We start from the raw sequence: 22,596 nt of genomic DNA on the forward strand, positions 1-22,596 counted from the left end.
AAGAATTTCTAATAATAATAATAGCATAATATTGCAGTTCCAAAGCAAACCCTAACCTTTTGAAAAATAAATAAACATTTCATTTTACATTATTCTATTATTGATCATTGATCCTCATCAGTGATTTTGGGTTAAAAATATGAGTATTGAGTTGATAAATTTGAGTATTGAGTCCAAAATGAGATTAGTTTTTCGACGATTTCGTTACAATTTTATTCCAAAATAAACATGCAAACTATATGGATTAATCCAAATGATCTAGGTATTCCTTGACAGTTTTTTGGCTATTCATCTTCTCCAAAACAATAAATGAGATGCGTCTGCTCAGTTAAGTCTAGAGCTGGATTTTAAATACTAAAGAGGTATTAAAATCACGCAGTTTTAAATTCTAGACTTAGCGATAAATTCTTGACTCAGAAAGAAATGAGAATCTAATTCAAGTCCTTGACTTATAAGTCTTTTACTCGGAAAGCGAAATTACATACTGCAGAGTGGAACGTGCTCTCTAAACTCCAGAGTCTAGTTGAGTCCTCGACTAAGTTAACGACTTTTAGTGACTCGGAAAGCCTATTTTCTGACTCCAGAGCCGTAACATTTGTCGCTTAGGAATTGGACCTCAGAGTACAGTATTGAATACCATTCAAATATAATAATAATTAATTATGCATGATACAAGCTGCAAACTTGCAAAACAAAATGCAAGCTTACTGATAATTAATGATAATTAATGATAATTAATTCAAATATCCAATGAAGACTATATAAATAGAACTATTTAAATGTATTTATATTTTTATTGATTTTTGAACAGTTTCATTCTTCAAATTTCCTTTTACTACTTAGTTCTTCGGTCGATATTTGCAGTAGCAGTCAAGTCCTTAGTTCTATTTATATAGCTTTCATTGGATATTTGAATTAATTATCATACAGCAATAATATTCCAGCAGTTGGTTAACTGCAATTTCTGATAAAATCTTCCATCTAAGAGAAAATGTTTTCAAATCTTTCAAGTTGTTTCAAGATCAATATGTTTAACATCTATTGTTGAAGAACATGTAATGAAGAATTTGACTATTCGGCTTTTATGTTGTATTATAGACATAGACAATCATGTCTATATTTTGAATAAACTACTCAGGTCGTGTTGTAGGCTCGACCAGAGAAATTATTATTATGAAACTGACAGTAGGTTAATGTTATCAGGGCGGAGGCGAAGGGCGCGGCGGTGCGAAGGCAGGTCGCACGCACACCTACCCGAAGCTGCCCGACCGCTTCAAGGTCCGCAGTCCCGACTCCACCAACTCCCCCAGCTCCACTCCACACGCTGCCGAGGAGGAGGTCATCTTCTTCTGATAGTAATCAACCCTCATCTCAAAACGGTCGACAGGGTCCCAACCTAAGTAGATATAGTTGCTGCCGCCTAACAGCAGTCTACCTTTTTATCGTCACTAAACTTTCTATGGAAGGTATAGGTAGTGCAACAACGAGATGGCTCAAGGTTTTCATTGGTTCAGGGGCCATCTTATCTTGCTCTACCTATAGAACAGTCAACAACTGTTTGTAGTTTTATGTTGACGTGATGTCACCCGTTTTTATCATTTGTCCAAGGCACTTTTATTACATTAAGACACTCTTGGTGTCCAAGCGAGTCGCGGGGCATTTTTCTCTAGCGCTTATCAGGACACCAGATTTATTGTCCCTGCAGTGTTCCTGGAGTGAGACACCAACCAGACCCCAAAACCCGGTGTCCCGACGGGTGTTCCTAGTGTAATGCCCTGTGATTCAATCGATTTGGTGTTCCAGCCTGGTGTCCGAATGTGACCAATGCTATGACAGCCAAACTACCATTCATGTATTTAAAGATTTGTATTGCAATGAACACAGTATTTCATTCTGACCATGCGTGATCCCAATGTATTCTTTCTCAGTCGTCGGCTGAAAAAGAATGACGAGAAGGAGAATATCAGAATGTTGGAGAAGAAGAAGAATGGGGAGAAATAAATTTGTATCTTTGTTCCATGCTATTTTGTCACTCTTGCATATAACTACGAACAGATGAGTTTTGTACCTTCACCTTGGTAGTGACCCACCTCTGTACAAATTGCGGAAGTTAGCTCCATGACATTTTTATGATACTATTGTATTTTATGTATAATATTATGATGTTGTTGATATGTTTCACATAGTACACAACTATAGCGAGACTAAATTTTGTTGGTTGTATAGTTGAGCTGGGTTGCGCTAAGCGAGATCAATAAATGCACTCTATCTAAGCTGGATCAACAATTTGAATCCCGTATCAGCGCAATGTTGAGTAATTATCAATGAACTGGATTGATGCTGGTTGGTGCAACCCAATGCTAGTTGATCTACCACTGGCTGCGCAACTTCAGCCTTGTCATCTTCTTATAGTTATGCTTACACATGTAAATCAGTGTAGTTTTATTTTTACCTGTTTACATGTTTTATCAATCCTAACTAGCATTTAGCGGATTATCAAGATTATCAGTGATATAAGTAAATTGTTACTGGATGTATCATTCTATTTTTCTTAGTAGAATGAACTATTTATTTTTGTAAACTATTAATTTGTTGTGGTAGTGAGTGAAGTATGAACAGCTGGTTCCTGTTATGGCTGGAATTTTTCTCGAGGTATAATAATTACAGAAGATCTTTGATTGTTATCATATATGGTTAGTCAGACTGTGTAGTATTCAAAAAACATTTTCATCTCAAGTTTGGTATGTTAGGCTATATTCCGTCTCACATCTACTGACTTATCTGATCCTTTACTGAAATGTCTTTTTTGCTTATATTATTATGATTTTTTTCCAATCTTGGAATAATAATTTGACATATTTCTGCGATATGATTTGAATGTTATTTAGATATTCAAGGCGTTTTTATCAGTGATACGGTTATATAAAGTTTTTATTTCATGAACAAGTTAAAAGCATGGATAGTCAGTAATTATTGACTTGTGAATTAAGATGTAATAATCTTTCCCAAAATCAAATGAAAAAAACGGAAAAATCATAAAACCCTAATAGATTGTTTGATATTATCTAATGCAAATAAAATGTTGGTTGTCATTGAAAAAAGGTTGAAGAAAGAAATCAAAAGTTTGTTTCTTTGAATTAAAGTAGCATTTTTAAACTAAAAAAGAAAATTCAAATATCCATAGAGGATACGATACAGTTGGCACTGTATGTACATTTTTGTATCTTGTAGATTTCAACACTTTTTAATATTCAACAAAATAATAAAATAGAGTATGAAACCTTAAGTAACTCATTGTTGATTTAGTTCAGAAACTATCGAAGGTCTTCTGTGAGTTTCAAGAAGAATATCTCGAGTCTAGTAATAGTTGCAGTATTATAGTGAATATACACTTTTGTAATAACTTATTTGGAGCTTGAAGCATCGTTTTATTCTGTACTTTCAAGTTCCTTTAGTAACTTAGTAGATGCTTTCAACAGAGTTTACTGTGTCTTTCGCTTATTTCAATGTATTTCTTAATAAACTGAAAAGAAACAAACTGGACCGATAATTGTTAATGTATAGGGTCTTATTGAGAGACATTTCTCTTCTTTGAACTTCTCGCAGAGCAGCAATCTTTGTAATATTATTTACTTGTAAATCAATAAGTGCTCGTCATTAAACATTCATTATTTAATTTTTGACACGTTTTTGTGCTTTTTTATAATTATTCGACTTATTGTAATTAGCAAATACGCTGGACAATATACTTGGCAATCAATGTATTGTTACAATACATAATAACTTGGTATACAATTTTCATTTTTCCAATTCTTTCAAGTTATTTGATTTTTTTTCAAATTACTGATAACAGAACATGAATTTTTTCTCATCATCCATTGATGGTATTGTTATTTAATTCAACATAAAAGTTTTATTGTAGTCAGTAATAAAATCAGGTATTTTATAAAGATATGATAAGGGATTTGAAAAGATCTCTTCTATTAGGTAGTTTATATTCTATAAATTTCCATTTTTTCTATTCTAGTATTGTACATCTAATAAGCAATATATTTTAGATAACCCTCGTTGAAAACGTTTAAACTCACTTGAGTAGTATTATTCGGAGCTGATATTTATTAAAGTGAAGTATGTTATTTCATTTGTACAATTTGTTTTATAAAAATCGGTGATTTTTTTAAATATCTATTATTAATGGTGTAAATATTCCCAAAATGAAAGAGTAAGTGAGTTAGATTATCATTATATTGAAGTATATATGTATTCATATTGTTGTATTTCAAACTACATTCTTCTTTAATCCACTTATTGTATAAACACTTATTCTATTCTAATTATTGTGTTCGTCAATGTAATGTATGTAAAAAATATAATAGATATATCTGAGCTTTTGGTAGTAAATCGCTGAAAACTATTAATATAATTTGTAGCTTTGATACTATTACGGCAACTACTTAGTTTATGATATAGGCAACTATTTTCCTTAATTTGAATATATTTTTTCGCATCTATAAATCCAGTCTTTCGTACTTGCAAGACTCTATAATAAAAATCATGTTATAAAGTGCATGTCTAGTTGAAAAAGTTACATAAAAAATGTCTTTCATATTAAACTATTCTGTAAGAAATAGTTGAAAAATTAGAATTTTCACTACAATGACAATGTTACTGTCATTATTTGTATTTTGTTTTATGCAATAATTTTACATTTGATAAATAATTGCTTATTTCAACAGCAACTTTTTTTGTATTGTATTAATGTTCAACTAGGTTTAAATCTATTACTGTTGAATTCAATTAGAATTTATTCAACTAGAGGTGTTATGACGAAGGCATAATCAGCTACTAGAAAAGTTATATTTTGAAGCTTTGAAAAATACGAATCCCAATCAATAAATTATTAAAGTCTAACAATTGAGAGTTCTAATTCACTAATAACAAGGTGCAATATAAATATGCTTGTGAAATGTATGCATACTTGATGGTATGGTTTAAACTGAATCAATTTTTATGAATATATCCTACTTTAATCTATGCAAATTTGTTGTAACAAGGTATGATTGAAGGAATGGCTCCTAGGGAAAACGCTACAAGCGCCAAAATTTGAGTACTTGATTTTTTATGGAAAAACGTTCCTTGTGCTCTTGCCTATCATGGCATGTATTGATCAATTTTATAACAGACCTATAATATACATTCTGTGAAAAAATATTTTTAAAATATCCAAAAATCAACACTGAAACGTTTTTTTAGTTCCTGTAAAATTTGAGAAATGGCGCTTGTAACGTTTTTCCTGGGAGCCATTCAATTATAAACTTCTATTTTTTCTGGCTCTTGTATTTTTGTGTGCTTTGGTTGGTTAAAGTTTTTCATCACTTTTAGGTTGAACCTGACTAGCTCAAACGTCTTTCACATGAATTGAATGAAAATAATAAACAAATCAAGTCAACAGCACTTGTAGACATTATATAATTTATATAATATTTATAATAGGTATAAATAATATTTTTCAAATTTGTATAAAATCGTAAATAATTATTTTTTGCTTGGACGCTTTAAAATATAATTTCCATTCACTTTAAATGAATTTAAAATTATGAGCTTGTGTAATGTGATATGATGTAGTATTGTAATGATATACCACTACGTATTATATATTGTGTTTTATGTCTCAAGCGATCCACAACTATAAACCCACTTATTAAAATACTCTTCAAATTTTAATAAATATATATCTATTTCTTGATAATTAAATTTATATCTAAGATACTATTGAGTTCAAAAATTCTATTTCATAAATATGAAATTTTATTTATTAAAATATTGTACTTCAAATAAATCTTTGTCTCATAGATTTCTTCAAGAAAATATATATTATCTATTATAAACTACTGTATTAAAATATTGTTGTGGAGTAATAGATAATTTAATATGTATAATGTACATAATTGAACAGTGGATTGAACTATAATATATGATAAGTAAGAATATGTTAGTAACCTTCTCATAATTATGCATGTGTATAAAGCAAAGCTTTTTCTTGTAATTTCAATGAGACTGACTCAAAGCTGCAACAAATTATCATAATTCTATTCCATCTTCCCTGTTGAGAGTATCTTGTTATCCGTTTCTAATGTTGTTGACTAGATATGTTATACGTTGAGATTGAATGTTATCCAATGAAAGTTGTTGAAATCTTCAAAAAGTAAAACTTGTTGAATGTAAATTGTTCAATATTTATTTTTATCTGACTGAATTTTATAATTATAAATTAAAAAAATACTATTTTGATCTTCCTAGTTGTCTTTGTTGTTATGTATTGTAATACTAGTATTATATTATACTGTCATACTAATAATTATAATATATGAGCAATCTTGATTGAAGTATTTATTATTTTTTGTCTTAATTCAAGAAAATTGTAAATTGAAAATAATTTGATTGTTATATCCGTGGCAGGCGAAATAAGCAATACTTAATTTTTCTTTTAAAGCAGTAATACTTGCGTTTCCAACCTCCAAACGTCATTAAGAATTATGGTTAGAATTCATATTATTTACTCTTGTAATGATCTTCAATTCTCGATTCAAGACAAGTAACAAAAGCACGGAGTCGTTTCTAAACTCAAATTCGTTTTTCCTGTGGAAAACGTAAATTTCAAATCAAACTCAAAAAAAGCTCATAAGCTCTTTTTTAATAATAATTAGAATCTTTTATAATAGGTACCGTAACTTACTATATTCCTAATATTGAAATATAACCGAAATTGAGAGAAATAAAATGATGATTTTTCGTAGACTACACACTATTGTTTAACAATGGTTTTCCGTTCTTGAACTCTTTCTATAATTTTATCATTGAATTTAGAAATACAGATCATGAAAATGTTATCAGCTTATCAGCTAAATTATGGTGTTAATAAAACATAATACACTGAATTGAAATTTGTCATTTTTAATAAAAAATAAATATTAAGTATAAAATTAAAATATTTCAATTACACTACAATTATATAATAATATAACGTTCATTTCCAAGTAAATATATTAACAATTAACATAGTTGAATTAATAACAATAATTGCTACATGCTCTGCAGATCTCTTGAGCTCAAGATGATGTTATGTCATTTTCCATAATTTATCTTTTCATCTTAATAACTTTGACTACGAAAGATATGTTTCTTTCAAAATTTAAATAAATTTAAAAAAAATAAAACATTAGGTACTGATTGCACAAACGCCGGTTAAATTTTAACCGTGATTAATTCCACGAGAACCAATCAGAGAACCCGTCTTTTCAGAAAAGCCTTCTCTGATTGGTTCTCGTAAAATTAATCACAGTTAAATTTTCACCGGCTTTTGTGCAACCGGGCCTTAGCATAATAAACGTAAACAGGCTAGTTCTTGGAACTATTGTTTTAATCTTTCGAAGACATAACCTACTCGATCGACAAGTTTGTTCAAATTGATGCAATAACGTTGATATGCAATAAATTACAGAATGTTTTTCAAATTGATTAAACCTCTTGCACTCAATACTCTTATTCTCCTCTATTGCTTTTTTTAATAAGGCTACAATTTTTCAACTCAAGTGCTCGAATAGTATCACTGTCACGATTTATTAAAAATATCAAACATACATCTATAAGGTTAAAGTATAATCATAGATTCCAGTTGAATGTAGTTTAGGACTAATTGTTGAAAATATAATGTTAATAATCAATACTACTTACTATCGACTGCCTTCTTGACAAATATTATAAATCTTAATCAATGAGTATTATTTTTTGGGTCAAAATAACAGATAAACCCATACTAATGTGTTTTTATGCTTGATTTATGTCCTGTGATAGTAGTCATCAGTAAATGGATTTTTTTACTCGCATGTGAGTTGTGTAATTCAAGTAGGAATCTATTGATGTTGAAACTATACAACAGTATTTTTTAGTTTCTTCTGTTTTTGTGTATGTAAATTACTTGAGTATTTCAATAAATTCCATTTCAATAGATCATAATGACAGTAAAATTGTCTATTTTACAAAAAACGTATATATTATTTCGTATCCCTATTTCAAATTAATTTTCAATACTTGGACGAACTTGCGTGGGAATGCATTCACGTGAATTCAATTAGGCTACAATAAATTAATTGTTCTTTCCATAAAACCTGAAAATAGTTATTTTGAAAGATCGAAATTCAGTGCTGGCAGATCAATACTGACAGTTCAAGAAGAATCTGACTATTGGAGCTGCTGTTTTAGTGCATCATTACAAGGTCAACCAACTCTCATCAAAACTTTGATTTGCCATTAGAACTGTGTTACTCTATGAGATATTTGATGAAACATTACCTATTACACCATCAAAGGTATTTTTTCTTTAGGACTACTCTTGAATAGAAATAAAAAAAATAAGAATCCAAGTAATTTTTTTACAATTTTCAAAAAAGGGTGCTTGGGTCAAAGATCTTTGAAGAATAGTTGACCGTAAAATGAGGGCCCTTATTTAAGTTGCATCGACGATGAAAGGGGATTTGATGATAATCGAAGTGATACAAGTTTGGATTCTCAATTCAATTTCGAATTTGAAGAGAACTCAATTGTTGGGTTGCAAGCATTTTGAGCTGTCTGCATTCATATTATCTCCTATTATACTAGTGGGACACTTGGGAGCACAACCCTCATTCTCACTTCACATGTATTCGCTCAATACAACTGTCATGAAAACATTATTAATAACAACTGTCTGTGATCTTCCACAAGCATGGAGAACGAAAATATCAGTGAAATTGAAACCATTTAGGGCCGATTTCCGAGCTTGGGATTTAGCCAAGTTCTAGACTTTAAACAGATGAAGTCAGAAAATTAGCTTTCCAAAACGGGGCGTAGTCGCAGTTTTTATAACAATAGTCGCAGTTTTTATTTTCTCATTTCTATAATTGGAAACGTTTTTCCTTGACGAAATTAAACATTTTTAAATAATTCACAATAGCTGAAACTTTACATTATTTTCTCTTTATTTTATTTTGTGTTTAATTTTCTAGTTTTTTGAAATTCAAACGTGACTTTGACAATGACTACGACTACGCCCCGTTTCAGAAAGCCAATTTTCTTACTGCAGCTGTTTAAAGTCTAGAACTTAGCCAAATCCCGAGCTCGGAAACCGGCCCTTAGTGATCATAGTAATACTCAATCAACCATATTAATTGGAATTAATACTTGAATAATAATAATAATAGACAAGTTTGGTTCATTTTTTCAAATTTACCACACATGTAGGCTGAGTCTACAGACTGATGTAGATCTACATAAGTTGGGTCTATCAAGTGTGAGCAGACCAACGATTGGTGACTCCACCACTCATGATTGGTTTCTGCCTTAATCTTAATTTAGTTTAGACAGTCATACCGTTTTTGAGGATATATTCTTGGTCTCTTATCCAGAGTTTTTCACAAATAGCATTGAGTAGAGGCGCAGTTCTGTGCACCTCGTTGCGGTCATGGGAAACTGACGTCACTTTATTCACTTTCATCACGTTCACGTGGTACTTCTGTTCCAACTCTTTGATTTCGTTCAGTGAAACCTCTAATTTTGAAGACATGCAGAATCTGAAATGGACAAAATTAGCACAAATTAGATATGCTTTTCAAATTTAATCATACTTTTCTTTAATTTGATACAATTAGTATATAGTACGTATGGGAGGAGTGTAAATATTGAGTATTTGAAAATTGTGTGATTGAGTGAAATAGCACAAATATTTTTCATTCATTTTCATTGGACTAAATGATAGTATTTTTATTAGAATAACTAATAGGCCTAATCTTTAATCTATTTTTGAAAACACAACCGGTTTCGGCTAAATTATGCCATGGACATGATTTGGATTTAAGACACTCTTAGGGCCGGTTTCCGAGCTCGGGATTTAGCTATGTTCTACACTTTGAACAGCTGGAGTCTGAAAATTGACTTTCCGAAACTGGGCGTAGCAGGACTTCCTATATACCGGACCTGCGCCTACAAAAAAAATGGCCGCCGTAGGTGGTGGCCAGCATTGATATTTTAAACGGGAACTAGACGAACTGAGATGCTCTCTAACAGCTGATTATTATTTTTTTCTCAGTAGGAATTTCTATAAGACCACCACATACGGCGGTCATTTTTTCTAGGCTCAGGACCGGTAGTATATAGGAGGTCCTGGGCGTAGTCGTAGTCCACGTTAAAATAAAATTTCGAAAATCTAGAAAATTGAACACAAAATAGAATAGTGTAATAGAGAAAATAGTGTTGAGTTTCTACTATTTTTAATTATTTAGGAATGTTACATTTCGTCAAGAAAAGACGTTTCCAATTATAAAAATGAGAAAATAAAGATTCATCATAAAAACTACAACTACGCCCGTTTCGGAAAGCCAATTTTCTGAATCCAGTTGTTTAAAGTCTAGAACTTAGCTAGATCCCGAGCTCAGAAACCACCTTCAATTGAATGTGTCAGTAAGTGGTCTTCATAAAATGATTAAAGGGTAATTATATTGACAGAAGTTCAAATATTATATGACAGTGAACTAGACTAGATAATGACCATATAAAGAGTAAAATTATCCTATAATATTAAGCGAGCAATTTCTGTTTATGTCTGTGTGTCACCGGATCTCGAAAACAGCTCTTAACGATTCTCACGAAATTTGGAACAAAGTAGGTTTATTGACCGAACGAAGTGAGGTCTAAGATTCAAGTCGACGGTTTAGCATTTCTCTTAATGTTTATATATTTATATGTTGTGCATTTACGGCGAAATGCGGTAATAGATTTTCATGAAATTTGACAGGTATGTTCCTTTTTGAATTGTGCGTCGACGTATATACAAGGTTTTTGGAAATTTTGCATTTCAAGGATAATATAAAAGGAAAAAGGAGCCTCCTTCATACGCCAATATTAGAGTAAAAATCAGACTATAGAATTATTCATCATAAATCAGCTGACAAGTGATTACACAGATATGTGGAGAAGCCAGTCTATTACTATATTTGTATAAAGTCTATAGTTTCAATCAAAGACATTAAAGAGGTTTGCATCTTTAAGCTGGGTTTACACCAAAGTTATTAACAAAATGGTTATAATTAATCCTTACAGATTCTATTAGATTGAACGGAAGTTGACAAACACATATGTTCATCATGACGTGTATGATAAGTTATGTTCAATCTAATATAATCTAAAAGGATTGAGTTATTAATATTTTTAAAATAAATTTGGTCTAATCGCAGCTTTAAGGTCTTTGGTTTCAATATTTTGTTTTGCAGTCATGGCATTATTATGCGTGCCCATCAGTATCAATATTCTCACATTCGAAAAAAACTAATTTAATAGGTGAATAAAAGTAAACAAATGAACTAAATAATGCTGGAAAAATTATAATATTTTTGATTCTAAAAAATTAATTTTCATCAGATAGAAAGATCACGGAACTGGATGAATTATATCATAATATGGAATACAAATTCAAACGTGAACTGAGTTTGTTAACATTTAAAACAGTTGACATCTGGTACTTGTGGATGAGAATACTGCGTGAAGTCTACTGTTCACAGAACTACTAGTAATAGTAGTACATAGTAGGTTTGTGGGAGTGAGACAAAATTATGTCTCAGCTGTTGAACTATTGCATTCAATCCGCTAATCTCACGAGAAATATTATCCGGCAAGAAATTAATCGACATGATCATTTTTCTCGTGAAATTTTAGAATAAAGTTGATGCTTTTGCCAGAGCGAAGATTGGTTCCCAGATATCTATTATAGTTCATATTGTATACTGCTTAAATTATCATCTTCAGTAGGCTACTCAATGGAAATCCAGTAATATAGCTTGACCCAGTTAATAGGAAAAATTAAATCTAATAGACCATTGAATCTATAGATTTAATGGCCCATCAGATTGAATAAGTATCTTACAAATCGGGCCGTAATTTATTCAATAATTCAAGATTAGTCTTATCAGCAATCTAGCTAGAATAATGAAAAAACTTATAAAGTCAAGAGTTATTTCTTTCTTTTGTATGAAAACAAAATAATAAGCAATAACCAATTTGGTTTTTAAAATGGTAAAAGTAGATCTGATGCTTTATATGAAATAATATCGAATCAAATTTCAAATAATTTATATTGAATTTGAGTGGGAAAATAATTGGAATATTGATTACCTGGTTCCAAACACCATCACGGCTGGAGGACTCTGATCATTTTTGGTTACTTTGGAAATTATATTAGGCACTTCGGCAAAACTGCTTTCATCCATGAATGAGAAAATGATGACGACTCCATCAGATTTCGATTTGCAGGACTAAAAACAAAAAAATGAGGAGTAAGACCATATCTTGTGGTAAGATATATCAATGATAGTCCCTTAAAGAAGGTTATTACAATTTTTTGATTAAATTTACGCTTCTCGTATTTTCTTTTCTTATGCCTAGCTTCAATACAATATTGGTTAACTCTGATAAGGACAAATCTAATGTCTCACACTCACACCAGATTTTTCCTTATCAAAGTCAAACACTATTTTTTTGGGAATTTCCAAACAACGGTAATTAATAAAAAGTGTAAAGTGCATTTCTCGTCAGTTAGAGTAATAATAATTAAAAGAGGAGCCTTGAGAGCCATGAGAGGGAGGTTACCCCTGCTAGTCACCCATGCCAGTTCATATCTCTGCTTACAAATGAATATCCAGGGTATGAATCTAGAAAAAAATTGATCCCACCGTTTTTGAGAGAATTGTAATAAAAATAAAACAAAATCAATTTTTCTTGAAAATATTGCGGAACTTGCAATTTTGCCAGAAACGAGTCTCATATATAGCTATTAATATGATGCTATCCTATAGCTTGAACTTATAAATAGCTATCCAGGGCATGAATTTGAAAAATCGTTAGAGCCGTTAGAAAACCGTGCAAAACAATTTGTGTCTCATTATTCGGCATTTCCTATTGGATTTCTTCAGGTCTGATTCTCATTGTATAAGAACCTCAAGTTTACCATTTCAAGTCAATTCGTTGTATTCAAGTGACCTTGAAACTTAGTAATCTTTAAATAGAGGTATACCTTAAATTTCTTTGGAAAGCAATACTTTCCTTCCATATGAGAATAGTTATAGTCCAGTCAAGGAAAGGTTATAGAGGGAAAAGTTTGAAAGACAATTTTTGACCCCGCAGTTCTGTTTAGGGTAGTAAGGAGGTAAACATATCAAAAGTCCCCACCCCTACCCCCTGTGCTAAAGGGGTGGGGGTGGTTTAAATGTACCATTTTTTGGTTTCTCGCATAAAACTCAAAAACTATGTACATCCTAAGGACTTGACTGTCATATAACAAATTGAAATTTTGTATTTTTTTACAAAGTGAAATTTTTATTGCTGCAACAATTGATCGTTTGACAATGACATTTCAAGGAGGTGTCTGATAACAATTTTTGACTTTGCAGCTTGATTTGGACTAGTTAGAAGGTAAACATATCAAAAGTGCGAATCTTTATCCCCTCTGTTGTAAGTGTGGATCAGCTGAGTTGACACTTGTTTCAGCGATGAAAATTTCACCCTCTACATTGAAGCTGCTATAACAATGAAAGGAAAACTTAGAATAGTGAAATAATACATCATTTCAAAGAGAATTCAATGCTCTACAAACCTACGATAAGCATTACTTTTTATGATGCATTGTTGGAGAGTTATAAGCCCTGAAAGAGCAAAACATTGGATAAAAACCTGTTATTTTAACAATTAGACACCTTCAAGAGCGAATATCTCGGGAACTGTTGGGAATATCACAATATTCCACTGAACAGAAAGGGTAGAGAATTTATCAAGCTTCATTTTTGAATAGTTAGTTATGTCGGTTGAACGCATTGTTAACAAGATATGAGCGTGGAAGCAAAACGCTGAAAAATGCAACTTTTAAATCAACCTCATCTCCTTAGCACATGAGCTAGGAATGGGAAATTTTGATATGTTACTAGTCTCAACAAAGCTGCAAAGTCAAAAATTTTGTTTAGAACATTCCCTCCAAATTCCTTAGTCAATTGGTCTATTGTTGCAAAAATGGAGATTTCACACACTCACATTGTTGCAAAAGGTGTAGGGAAATTCGTAAAATTGTGAAATTATACATCAAATTGAAGAGAATTCGATGCTTTATACACTCATGATCAGCATGAATTTTTTCCGTCGATTTTTGAAAAGATATAAGAGCAAAAATAGAAAGAAATTGGTGGCAAACGTGTTTTTTTTTTCAAAAATGTCACACCTTCAAGAGCGGATATCTCGAAATCTAGAGGGGATAGAAGAAAAGTTGTAGAATTAATATTGTAGGAAATTATGTGAGCTTCAATTTGTTATATGACAGTCAAGTCCTAAGGATACATAGTTTTTGAGTTTTATGCGAGAAACCAAAAAATGGTACCTTTAAACCACCCCCACCCCCTTAGCACAGGGTTTAGGGGTGGGGACGTTTGATATGTTTACCTCCTTACTACCCTAAACAGAACTGCGGGGTCAAAAATTGTCTTCCAAACATTTCCTTCTATACCCTTTTTTGAGCATTCATTGCTATTCATGGACTATTAGGGCAAGAAAAGTGAAAATGAATTTTTGACACTGGGTCCAAAATGAGTCTTATTTTTAATTATCTTTCATCATCACTACTTATAGTTTGTTCGAAACATTTTTATTCGCCTGAGGTTCAAGACTAACTAAATGTGATTTAATTTCTAAACTATGGAAACTTGAAAGTTCAAATTGCTTTGATAATTACCGGAAAAATATGGCCGTATTTTTTAACGGCATGTTCACCAGCATCCCAGCACTGAAGTCGGAATAGAATAATCTTATCCCAAATTTTGACAGGCCAGTAGATGTTGGTTTTTCGGATGCCGGTTGTTTCTATGTAACTGGCAGAAGGAAGAGTTCCAGCTAAACGGGAAATTGTCGACGTTTTTCCAACTCCTGCCTTTCCAGCGAAAAACAACTTGTAAGAAACCTCTTCAATGTGGGGGGCAACTGGTGGTCTCTCCAAAACACCTCAAACAAAAGAAAATCGCATTGTAGTTTAAATCATAATAAATAGTGAATAAATAAACTTTGTTATTCATAACTGCAGAGCTGATGAAGAATGTTCATACAATAATGTTTTTAAATTGAAGGGAAAAAATTGCAAATTTTGTTGGAACTATTGAAGTGAACTCTAAGGGTACCATAGTTTGTGATGGATCTTTGGCCTTAAACTGGAAACATACCGTAGTGGAATGGTGAGGGTAGAGTTAGCTGAAAGGGGTTGAAATATGTATTTATAGTGAGGTCCATGTTATAATGACAGTGGATAACGATAGGAGAACAGCGTTGCCAATTTCTCTGCCTTAATTAATTATATTTCTGCATTGTCAAAAACAGATTTGGCATCGTTGCGGAGCTAGAAAAGGATAGTAGCACCTGCTTTGTCGAATGATAGACAAGGATAGCAACATCAAAGTTAATCAAATACTGTCATAACGTGGATAGGTGAATGCGCCCAAACATAATAATAGTGGAGCGGAGAGGTCTGCTGGGATATTTCAAATCTCTCAGCTGTGCTCTCCGCTACACCCTCTACCGTCGCTGCTTCACTATGTTTTCAGCATTTTAGCTGAGTGTGGCGCCATTTCACCAAACTACTAGGGGGGAGGGGGCAAAAACCAGGAGGTATGAAAGAATAAGGGATTCTGGTTTTTTCCCCATAAATGTACATTTGAAGATGTATATGCTTCATTTTTCCTAGTTTAATACAAATGTGATTGAAGTATCAATACAAAAATATACATTAAATCATGAAATATTTATTAAAAATATACAGAGAGAGAGAGAGAGAGGCCCAAAAGTAGGAATACACTGAAACAGAGTTGGTAAAAATCATGGAAAAGATTAACTTTACTTTTAAAATGACAATTTTATATATTTCATTGGGGATCATATTCTAGTTGGAAAATAACTACCAATTAAAAAGCTAGAGAAACATGGAGCTGTTCCTACAACTCCCACCAACTCTGTGCATACATTTTTGTTTGTCTGATTGTGCACTTTCTTTTCACTAGGAACCCCTGCCAGCCCCCCCCCCCTTAGGGCCTGTACACATGACGACGTTTGTCGCTCGGTAAACGCCGCGGTTGTCAAGCGCGCGGCGTTTGACACATACATAGAAACAATGGGGTTGTACACATGCTGTCGGGCGCTTTGTAGTTTTCACATCAACCACCGCGTTTGTCGCGCGCTTCGAGTTACTATACTGGGCATTATTCCAATGTGGAATGTACACATGCACTCAGTCAAACGCGCGCTTTTGCAGTGAATAGGTGATCTGAGCCCCTGTCTTGTGTTGTGTTTTTGGACTCTGATTTTTCTTATATTTACAAATAATTAATTTGTCAATTAGCCTATATTGAAACATTACTTTTCACATTACTTCTTTAACATTACTTTTTTCAACATCACATTTTTTAAAACATTACTTTGTAAATCAGGCTATTTTTCCAAAAGGTTTGATAAAAAATATTGTTGTAATTTCTAAATTTTAACGTATACAGTGATATGAATTGTAATAAATTGTAATACAATACGTTGTTACAACGAGTTTTCCTTCTGGTGAAATTGCATCCCTCACAACACATTCACAAGAAGTAAGCTTTCCTGGGGCGGGCACATTCAGGTAGTCTGTGGAAGGTTAAGCAGGGTACTGATTTTGCTCAGGAGCCTGAGAAGATGTGTACCAGAGGCCCATCTCCGCATGTGTTACTTTGCCTTCTTTCAAAGTGTGATGGCGTATGGCACCACCTTGTGGGGTGGTGCCTCTGAGGTAAAAGATATACTGCTGGTGCAGAAGAAGGCCATCCGGATTCTTTGTGGGGCAGAATTTTTAGCGCATTGTAAGCCTCCTTTTGTGAGTGAAAAGATTCTCACTGTATTCAATTTTTACATTTACAGGTCAGCTATAAAGGCATTCCACAGTGTCCGTACTTTGCCTACCAGGGGTGATGTGCAAGATCATGGCACCAGAGGCAGGCTGAGGCTGGACCTGCCATCTTGGGGAGGACCCAGAGCAGCCTCATCTAGCAGCCAGCTAAAATTTTAAACAAGCTGCCAGTTTCAGCCAGGACTCTGCCAGAGACAGTCTTGAAGAGGAGACTGAGGGCTTTCCTTCAGAAGAACCCCTTTTATTCTCTGAGGGAGTTCTATGATTGTGATCCTCAGACTGTAAGTAGATACTTCTTGCATTAGTCTTGCTGCTTCTTCTGCTTGCTGCTTTTTGTGTTTGATGTGTAAATTTGTTCTTGACCTGTCTTATGACAGTTTTTTATGTTTTTGACTTGTTCACTTGTGGCCATACCTATGACCACGCCATGAACAGAAACTCATTATTATTATTATTATTATTAAGATGATATGTCTTCAGTGACTACAGATAATAGTTCATCAAATTTACTCATACTCATACGGAAGTAGTTGAAAAACTGGTTGGGGTAATCCCTTAATTTTGGATATAGCGTCAAAAATGAACCCATGGTTAACCGGTTATCTATTAGAGGATGAACCCACCATTGCCTTTGTCTTCTTCGCCTAGCCTGGTGTCTACAGTACAATAATCACAAACAGGTAAGCTCTAACTCCATGTGTTCGCACTGAGTACGTGGGTCCAACTGCCGGATGCCTGCTGTCATGAAAACGTCGACAAACCGCGCGGTTGACGCCCTCATGTGTACGGTATCACAATTTCCAACGCGCGACAAACGCGGCGCTTACCGAGCGACAAACGTCGTTATGTGTACATACTGTAAATGCCGCTCCTGGCTGAGGTTAAAACTACGAATCTGGATTAACAAATACAATTCGGGTTAACGAACTAAAATTGCTGCATGAAGTAACTTGTCCGATTTTGAGATAAATTATAACGAGAAGGCTGTAACTCAAAATGGAAGTTTTTCAATTTCTATGTAGAGAGAATGTGGAAAAATCAAAATCTATTTAAAAAAATCAAATTGGTTAAGCTGTTTGGTACTTAAAAAATAAAACTGATCAACGTGATGATTAATAATATTACCGTATATAATAATTTTACTCTTACCAAAAAGCTTTCTTCCTGAAGTCTGTGGATTGTAGAAATGTTGGAGAACAGTTTCTCCTTCTGCAGTACTGTGCCAATCCATTTGCACTATGGACCCGATAACAGGGACCGGCAATTGAGCTTGGGCCATCACTTTCAACTATCCATATTCTATTTTACTGGCAATATATGTAAACGAACAAAAAGTATAGTAGAATTACTTGGAAATGGACTATTAATATTTGATCATGAAGCAAGTAATAGTATTCTATTTAGGCACTTTGAGTACTACGAACAAAAAGTAGGCTACAGTAGAACTACCCTACTTAGAAATGGACTATTAATATTTGATTATGAAGCAAATGGTAGTATTGAGGCACTTGGAGTACTAAGTTAATTACTGGGACTTTCTTAAAGAATATTATTTAAAATTCACTTTTGAATAGCATTGTCTTATTAGGTAAGTTATCTATTCACACCACGTAATTTTAAAATATTTAATTCAAGGCTGTAAAAAGACTAGAAATTTAGCTTTCAATTATAAATTTTATACCTTCTACACGTTTCCTAACTTTAAAATACGTAAAAAACAATAATTTACCCGAGTACATAAATTATTCAGGTTTGCATTTCATTGTTTACAATAAACATAACCTATATAGAAAACAAACCTATAACCTATATAGAAACAAATCGTAATGTCGATACCGGATCTACATGTTGGTCCAATGAAGGCCAATGTCGACAAGCGCCAGTGAGATCGGTGGCTTGCCAACGCTGGCTACTATAGTAAGGTCCACGTTATAATGGCAGAAAAGAAAGATAGGAGAACAACGTGGCCCATCCTTTGTCTTGTCAATGCCTTCTATAGAAGGTAACTGATACAGGTTTATCGATAAAAACACTTCACTCACATGGGCTACTTTTTAACAAAACAATATAAAAATTCCATAATGAATTTTCATAATTAAGATGAAATTAATATTTTGTTAATTCATTATTAATTCAACATTGTTTCAACTCACCAGTGCACTGTCACATTCAAAAAATTCGTCAAGTGAGTAGAAAGGATTCTCCTGCAAGGAGTGCTTCAGCCTTCGCTTTAGGGCAGCCACTGGTAGACTCCTCACTGAAATAGACAGCTTATTTATAATCTTTCCTGGCAGGTAGACCCCACTGGATTGCGTCCTCCCCAACCTGCAGTATGGGAGATCCAGTCTTAATCTGTTTTGAGTGCAGTACTCATAGGATTCTCCCCTGACCTTTGGACCTCCAGGTCACCAAATGCATTAGCAGAAGATCTGAAAATATACAGGCTATAAACAGTTAAAAGACCCTCTTGTATAAACAGTGGGCGGCAATGGGCAAGGTGTTCAGCATTTCACAAGATTCTAAATGCCCTCTTCTGCAAAAGCAGGACCCTCCTCACATAGGTGGAACTGCCCCAAAGCGTGATACCATAAGCCATCACACTCTGGAAGAAGGCAAAATAGCACAACCGTAGATAGGCCGCGGGAACGCACCTCTTCAGACCCTGCATTAGGAACAGGATCCTGCTCAGCCTGCAACAGACACCTTGAATATGCTCCTCTAAGGAAAGTCTCCTATCCAACATGAAACCCAGGAGCTTTACTGGAGGACAATCATGCTACTTACCATTCTTGAGGCTGAAAACAATCGTCTGTGTCTTTTATGCATTTAGGAGAAAATTGTTTGCAGAGAACCAGTCAACCGCCACCTCCATGGACGCCTGCATCAGTGTGCTCACATCATGCAGACTCCTGCCAACATCCAGGAGGGAGGTGTCATCCGCATAACACACCACCATTCTGTCCCTAGAAAGAGCTACGTCATTAATTATGAGCAAGAAGAGCAGAGGACCCAGAATTGAGCCCTGCGGCACTCCACAATCCACACACCTCACCCGCGACAGGGCCCCGTTTGCCAAAACGGCCTGCCTGCGGCCCTCCAGGTAGGAACGGAGAAGCTGCAGGATAATACCATACATGGAAAGCTTTGTTAGTAAATCTCATGGTTGAGAGTATCAAACGCCTTGCTGAGATCACAGAGGGTCAAGGTTACTGCTCTCAAAGCTTTCAAAAAATTTTCTCACAATTAAATCTACAGCCCCATCAGCCGACCTCCCCGACCTGAAACCAAACTGGGTGGCGGCAAACAGACCGTTCAGCTCACAGAACTCATACAATTTGTTAGCCACAACAATTTCCATAATCTTACTCAGTATAGGCAATATTGAGATGGGCCTATAGTTATTGGGGTCCATTTTGCAACCCTTTTTGAGAATTGGCACAACTTTTGCCAGTTTCAGTTCCTCAGGAAAAATATTTTGAGTCAGACATTCGTTTATACACTGAGTCAAGGGAACTAGAATAAGCTTAATAGTACCTTTTAAAAACCTACTCAACATAAAGTAAATGTCCTTGCTTGTAGAACTCTTGATCCCAGATACAATCCACAGGATGTCCTCGCCTGTCACGCTGCGCCAGATCAGTGTAGCTGGTGGCGGCTGCCTGGACTCCAGAAGAAGCTGCACAGGTGATGCTGATGTTGTCTGCGATGCAATTCTGTCTCCAATCTGCTGGATGGAGTCAATCCAGTGGTCATTGAGAGTATCCACAGTCAGTGGAACACTTCTTGGAGCTGAAGAAGTCGTCTCATTGCGAATGACCCTCCATGCCGCCAAACATCTATTTGCTGCTCCACTTATAAGGCTTGCATTATAAGAGAGCTTTGCCCTTCAAATTCAGATATGTTGTTTTAGAGAGTGTGGAGCCATCAACACGAAATCTTTCATAGGACATTAGAACCAAGTCCCTGAGGTTTAGCAGGTCCTGGCTTAACCATGGTGAGGCACATTTTTTCTTCTTTGACTGTGTCCTAAGTGGGAAGCACTCGTTAAACTCGTTCAGTAGAAGATAGAAGAAAGTAGAGAAATTTGATCCTGCATTCTGGTGTTGAAGGAGTAGAGACCAGTCAACACAACTAATCCTTGAACAGAGCCTCTCGAAATTGTTGCTCGAAATATTCTGCGTCATTGTTGGACTGAAGGCTGATAGATTGGCTGGTGAGTCACACAGACTGGAGGGGGTGGATAACAACTGATTACCTCATGATCACTGAGAGCATAATGTCTTACTTCAGAGAGAACACGTCTTCACCTTGTTTTAAACTTGATGCTACATTGTCCAAACATGCCTCCAAATTTGTAGGACAATGAACTGTGAGATATAAGTTGAGTGATCTCAGTATTTTCAAATTCAAGTGTCTTGTTGTCTTTCACCAGCGTATTAATATTGAAGTCCCCTCCAAGTATATAATCAAAGCAAATAACCTAAGCAAAGCATCATGAAAATGTATGCTTGTCCTGCAGTGGCGTGTCGATTTGAGTCACAACTTGTAGCCCTGTTGGTATGGGCTTCTGTGTCACAGTTTGGAAATTTTCTACAATTTCCACTCTTTTACATAAATGGAGATAGTTCTCACTTATCTTGTTGAGCTCATCAAGAATTACATTAAGTCGTACAGGTTCACCATTGTCTGCTATAGTAATAGAATCACTCGTACATTTCAAGTTCAAGATTGCATTCCTAACCTTCAAATTACACGTATCGTAGTACCATACCACTTAATCTTGCTGCCAAGATCCTGTATCTTTCGGTAATCGATTGAAGATATCTTTACACATTTTATATGGTACCAATTGGCGCAAAACCCATCACAAATATACTCTCTTTGTCAGGAAAAAATTCCATACTCTTTGTCAGGAAAAAAATCAATAAAATCTGGGATTTTCGTCCTATCGGTGGGCCAGTAGGTTGGTTTACCAGTTGAAAGAGCTTCGCTCATACTGCTTCATACTGCTGTCTTCCCTTGTGAGTTGATAAGCACCATACCCAATGCACGTTCTTCGCATTGAAATCTCCACCAAGAATGAATTTTTCTCCTAGCATATCAAGCGATGATGAAAATATTGAGTATAAATCTCACAAGCTACACTACAGTAATTATATAAACCAGTTATATAATTATATATATATATATATATATATCTATATATATATATATATTATATATATATATATACAGGGTGTTTCAGAAGTAGTGTCGAGAATTTTAGGGTATTGTACCTGGATGCTAGGAGACTACAAATGTCATATTTGAAGTGTCCAAAACTCAGCGGTTATCCTTATAGCTGCAATTTTGTTTTTTTCACTTAAAAATTTTTATCTCAAGAACGAAATGTTGTATTGATCTGAAATTTGGCATGAATATTTATGCTATAAAGACTCAACTATAAAAAATAAAAAAAAAATTTTCGTTGAAATTTTTCAAAATGGCGGCCATTTTAATTTTTGATGGCGAATATCTCGAAAACCGTCCATTTTACAGAAAATTTACAAGAGACAAAAAAGTTAGCAAATTTTTTCACGATTCCAATGATACCTAATTTATCAAGATTG

At 34.2% G+C, this 22,596-nt stretch overlaps 2 protein-coding genes across 7 annotated transcripts in view; one reads left to right on the plus strand and one right to left on the minus strand.

Annotated features, from left to right (window-relative positions):
- Positions 1-7,565, plus strand: part of LOC111044246 (rho guanine nucleotide exchange factor 18) — a 165,135-nt gene extending 157,570 nt beyond the window's left edge. For all 6 annotated transcript variants that reach the window (XM_039422381.1, XM_039422382.1, XM_039422384.1 and 3 more), the window contains one exon: positions 1,204-7,565. In XM_039422381.1, coding sequence (XP_039278315.1) covers positions 1,204-1,353 — 150 coding nt within the window. In that variant the 3' untranslated portion in view covers positions 1,354-7,565. The remainder of the gene's footprint in view (positions 1-1,203) is intronic.
- Positions 7,566-9,052: 1,487 nt separating this feature from the next.
- LOC111044235 (ciliogenesis and planar polarity effector 2) lies at positions 9,053-18,785 on the minus strand. The gene is made up of 4 exons (XM_022329322.2): positions 18,137-18,785; positions 14,801-15,066; positions 12,202-12,341; positions 9,053-9,608 (listed from the first exon to the last, which is right to left on the minus strand). Exons 1-4 carry the CDS (start codon positions 18,264-18,266, stop codon positions 9,395-9,397), a joined length of 750 nt encoding a protein of 249 aa, XP_022185014.2. The 5' UTR covers positions 18,267-18,785; the 3' UTR covers positions 9,053-9,394.
- Between the last annotated feature and the right edge of the window lie 3,811 nt (positions 18,786-22,596).

The sequence above is a fragment of the Nilaparvata lugens genome, chromosome 2 (assembly GCF_014356525.2).
Source record: "Nilaparvata lugens isolate BPH chromosome 2, ASM1435652v1, whole genome shotgun sequence".
Classification (NCBI taxonomy): domain Eukaryota; kingdom Metazoa; phylum Arthropoda; class Insecta; order Hemiptera; family Delphacidae; genus Nilaparvata; species Nilaparvata lugens.

What these genes read in the sequence shown, in the direction of transcription:
- LOC111044235 (XM_022329322.2), bottom strand. Translation starts at nt 18,266, where the DNA reads ATGGCCCAAGCTCAATTGCCGGTCCCTGTTATCGGGTCCATAGTGCAA. An exon ending in TTCAGGAAGAAAGCTTTTTG is followed by an intron (nt 15,067 to 18,136) that starts GTAAGAGTAAAA and finishes CTTTTGTTTGAG; the next exon opens with GTGTTTTGGAGAGACCACCA. An exon ending in AATACGGCCATATTTTTCCG is followed by an intron (nt 12,342 to 14,800) that starts GTAATTATCAAA and finishes TTTTGTTTTTAG; the next exon opens with TCCTGCAAATCGAAATCTGA.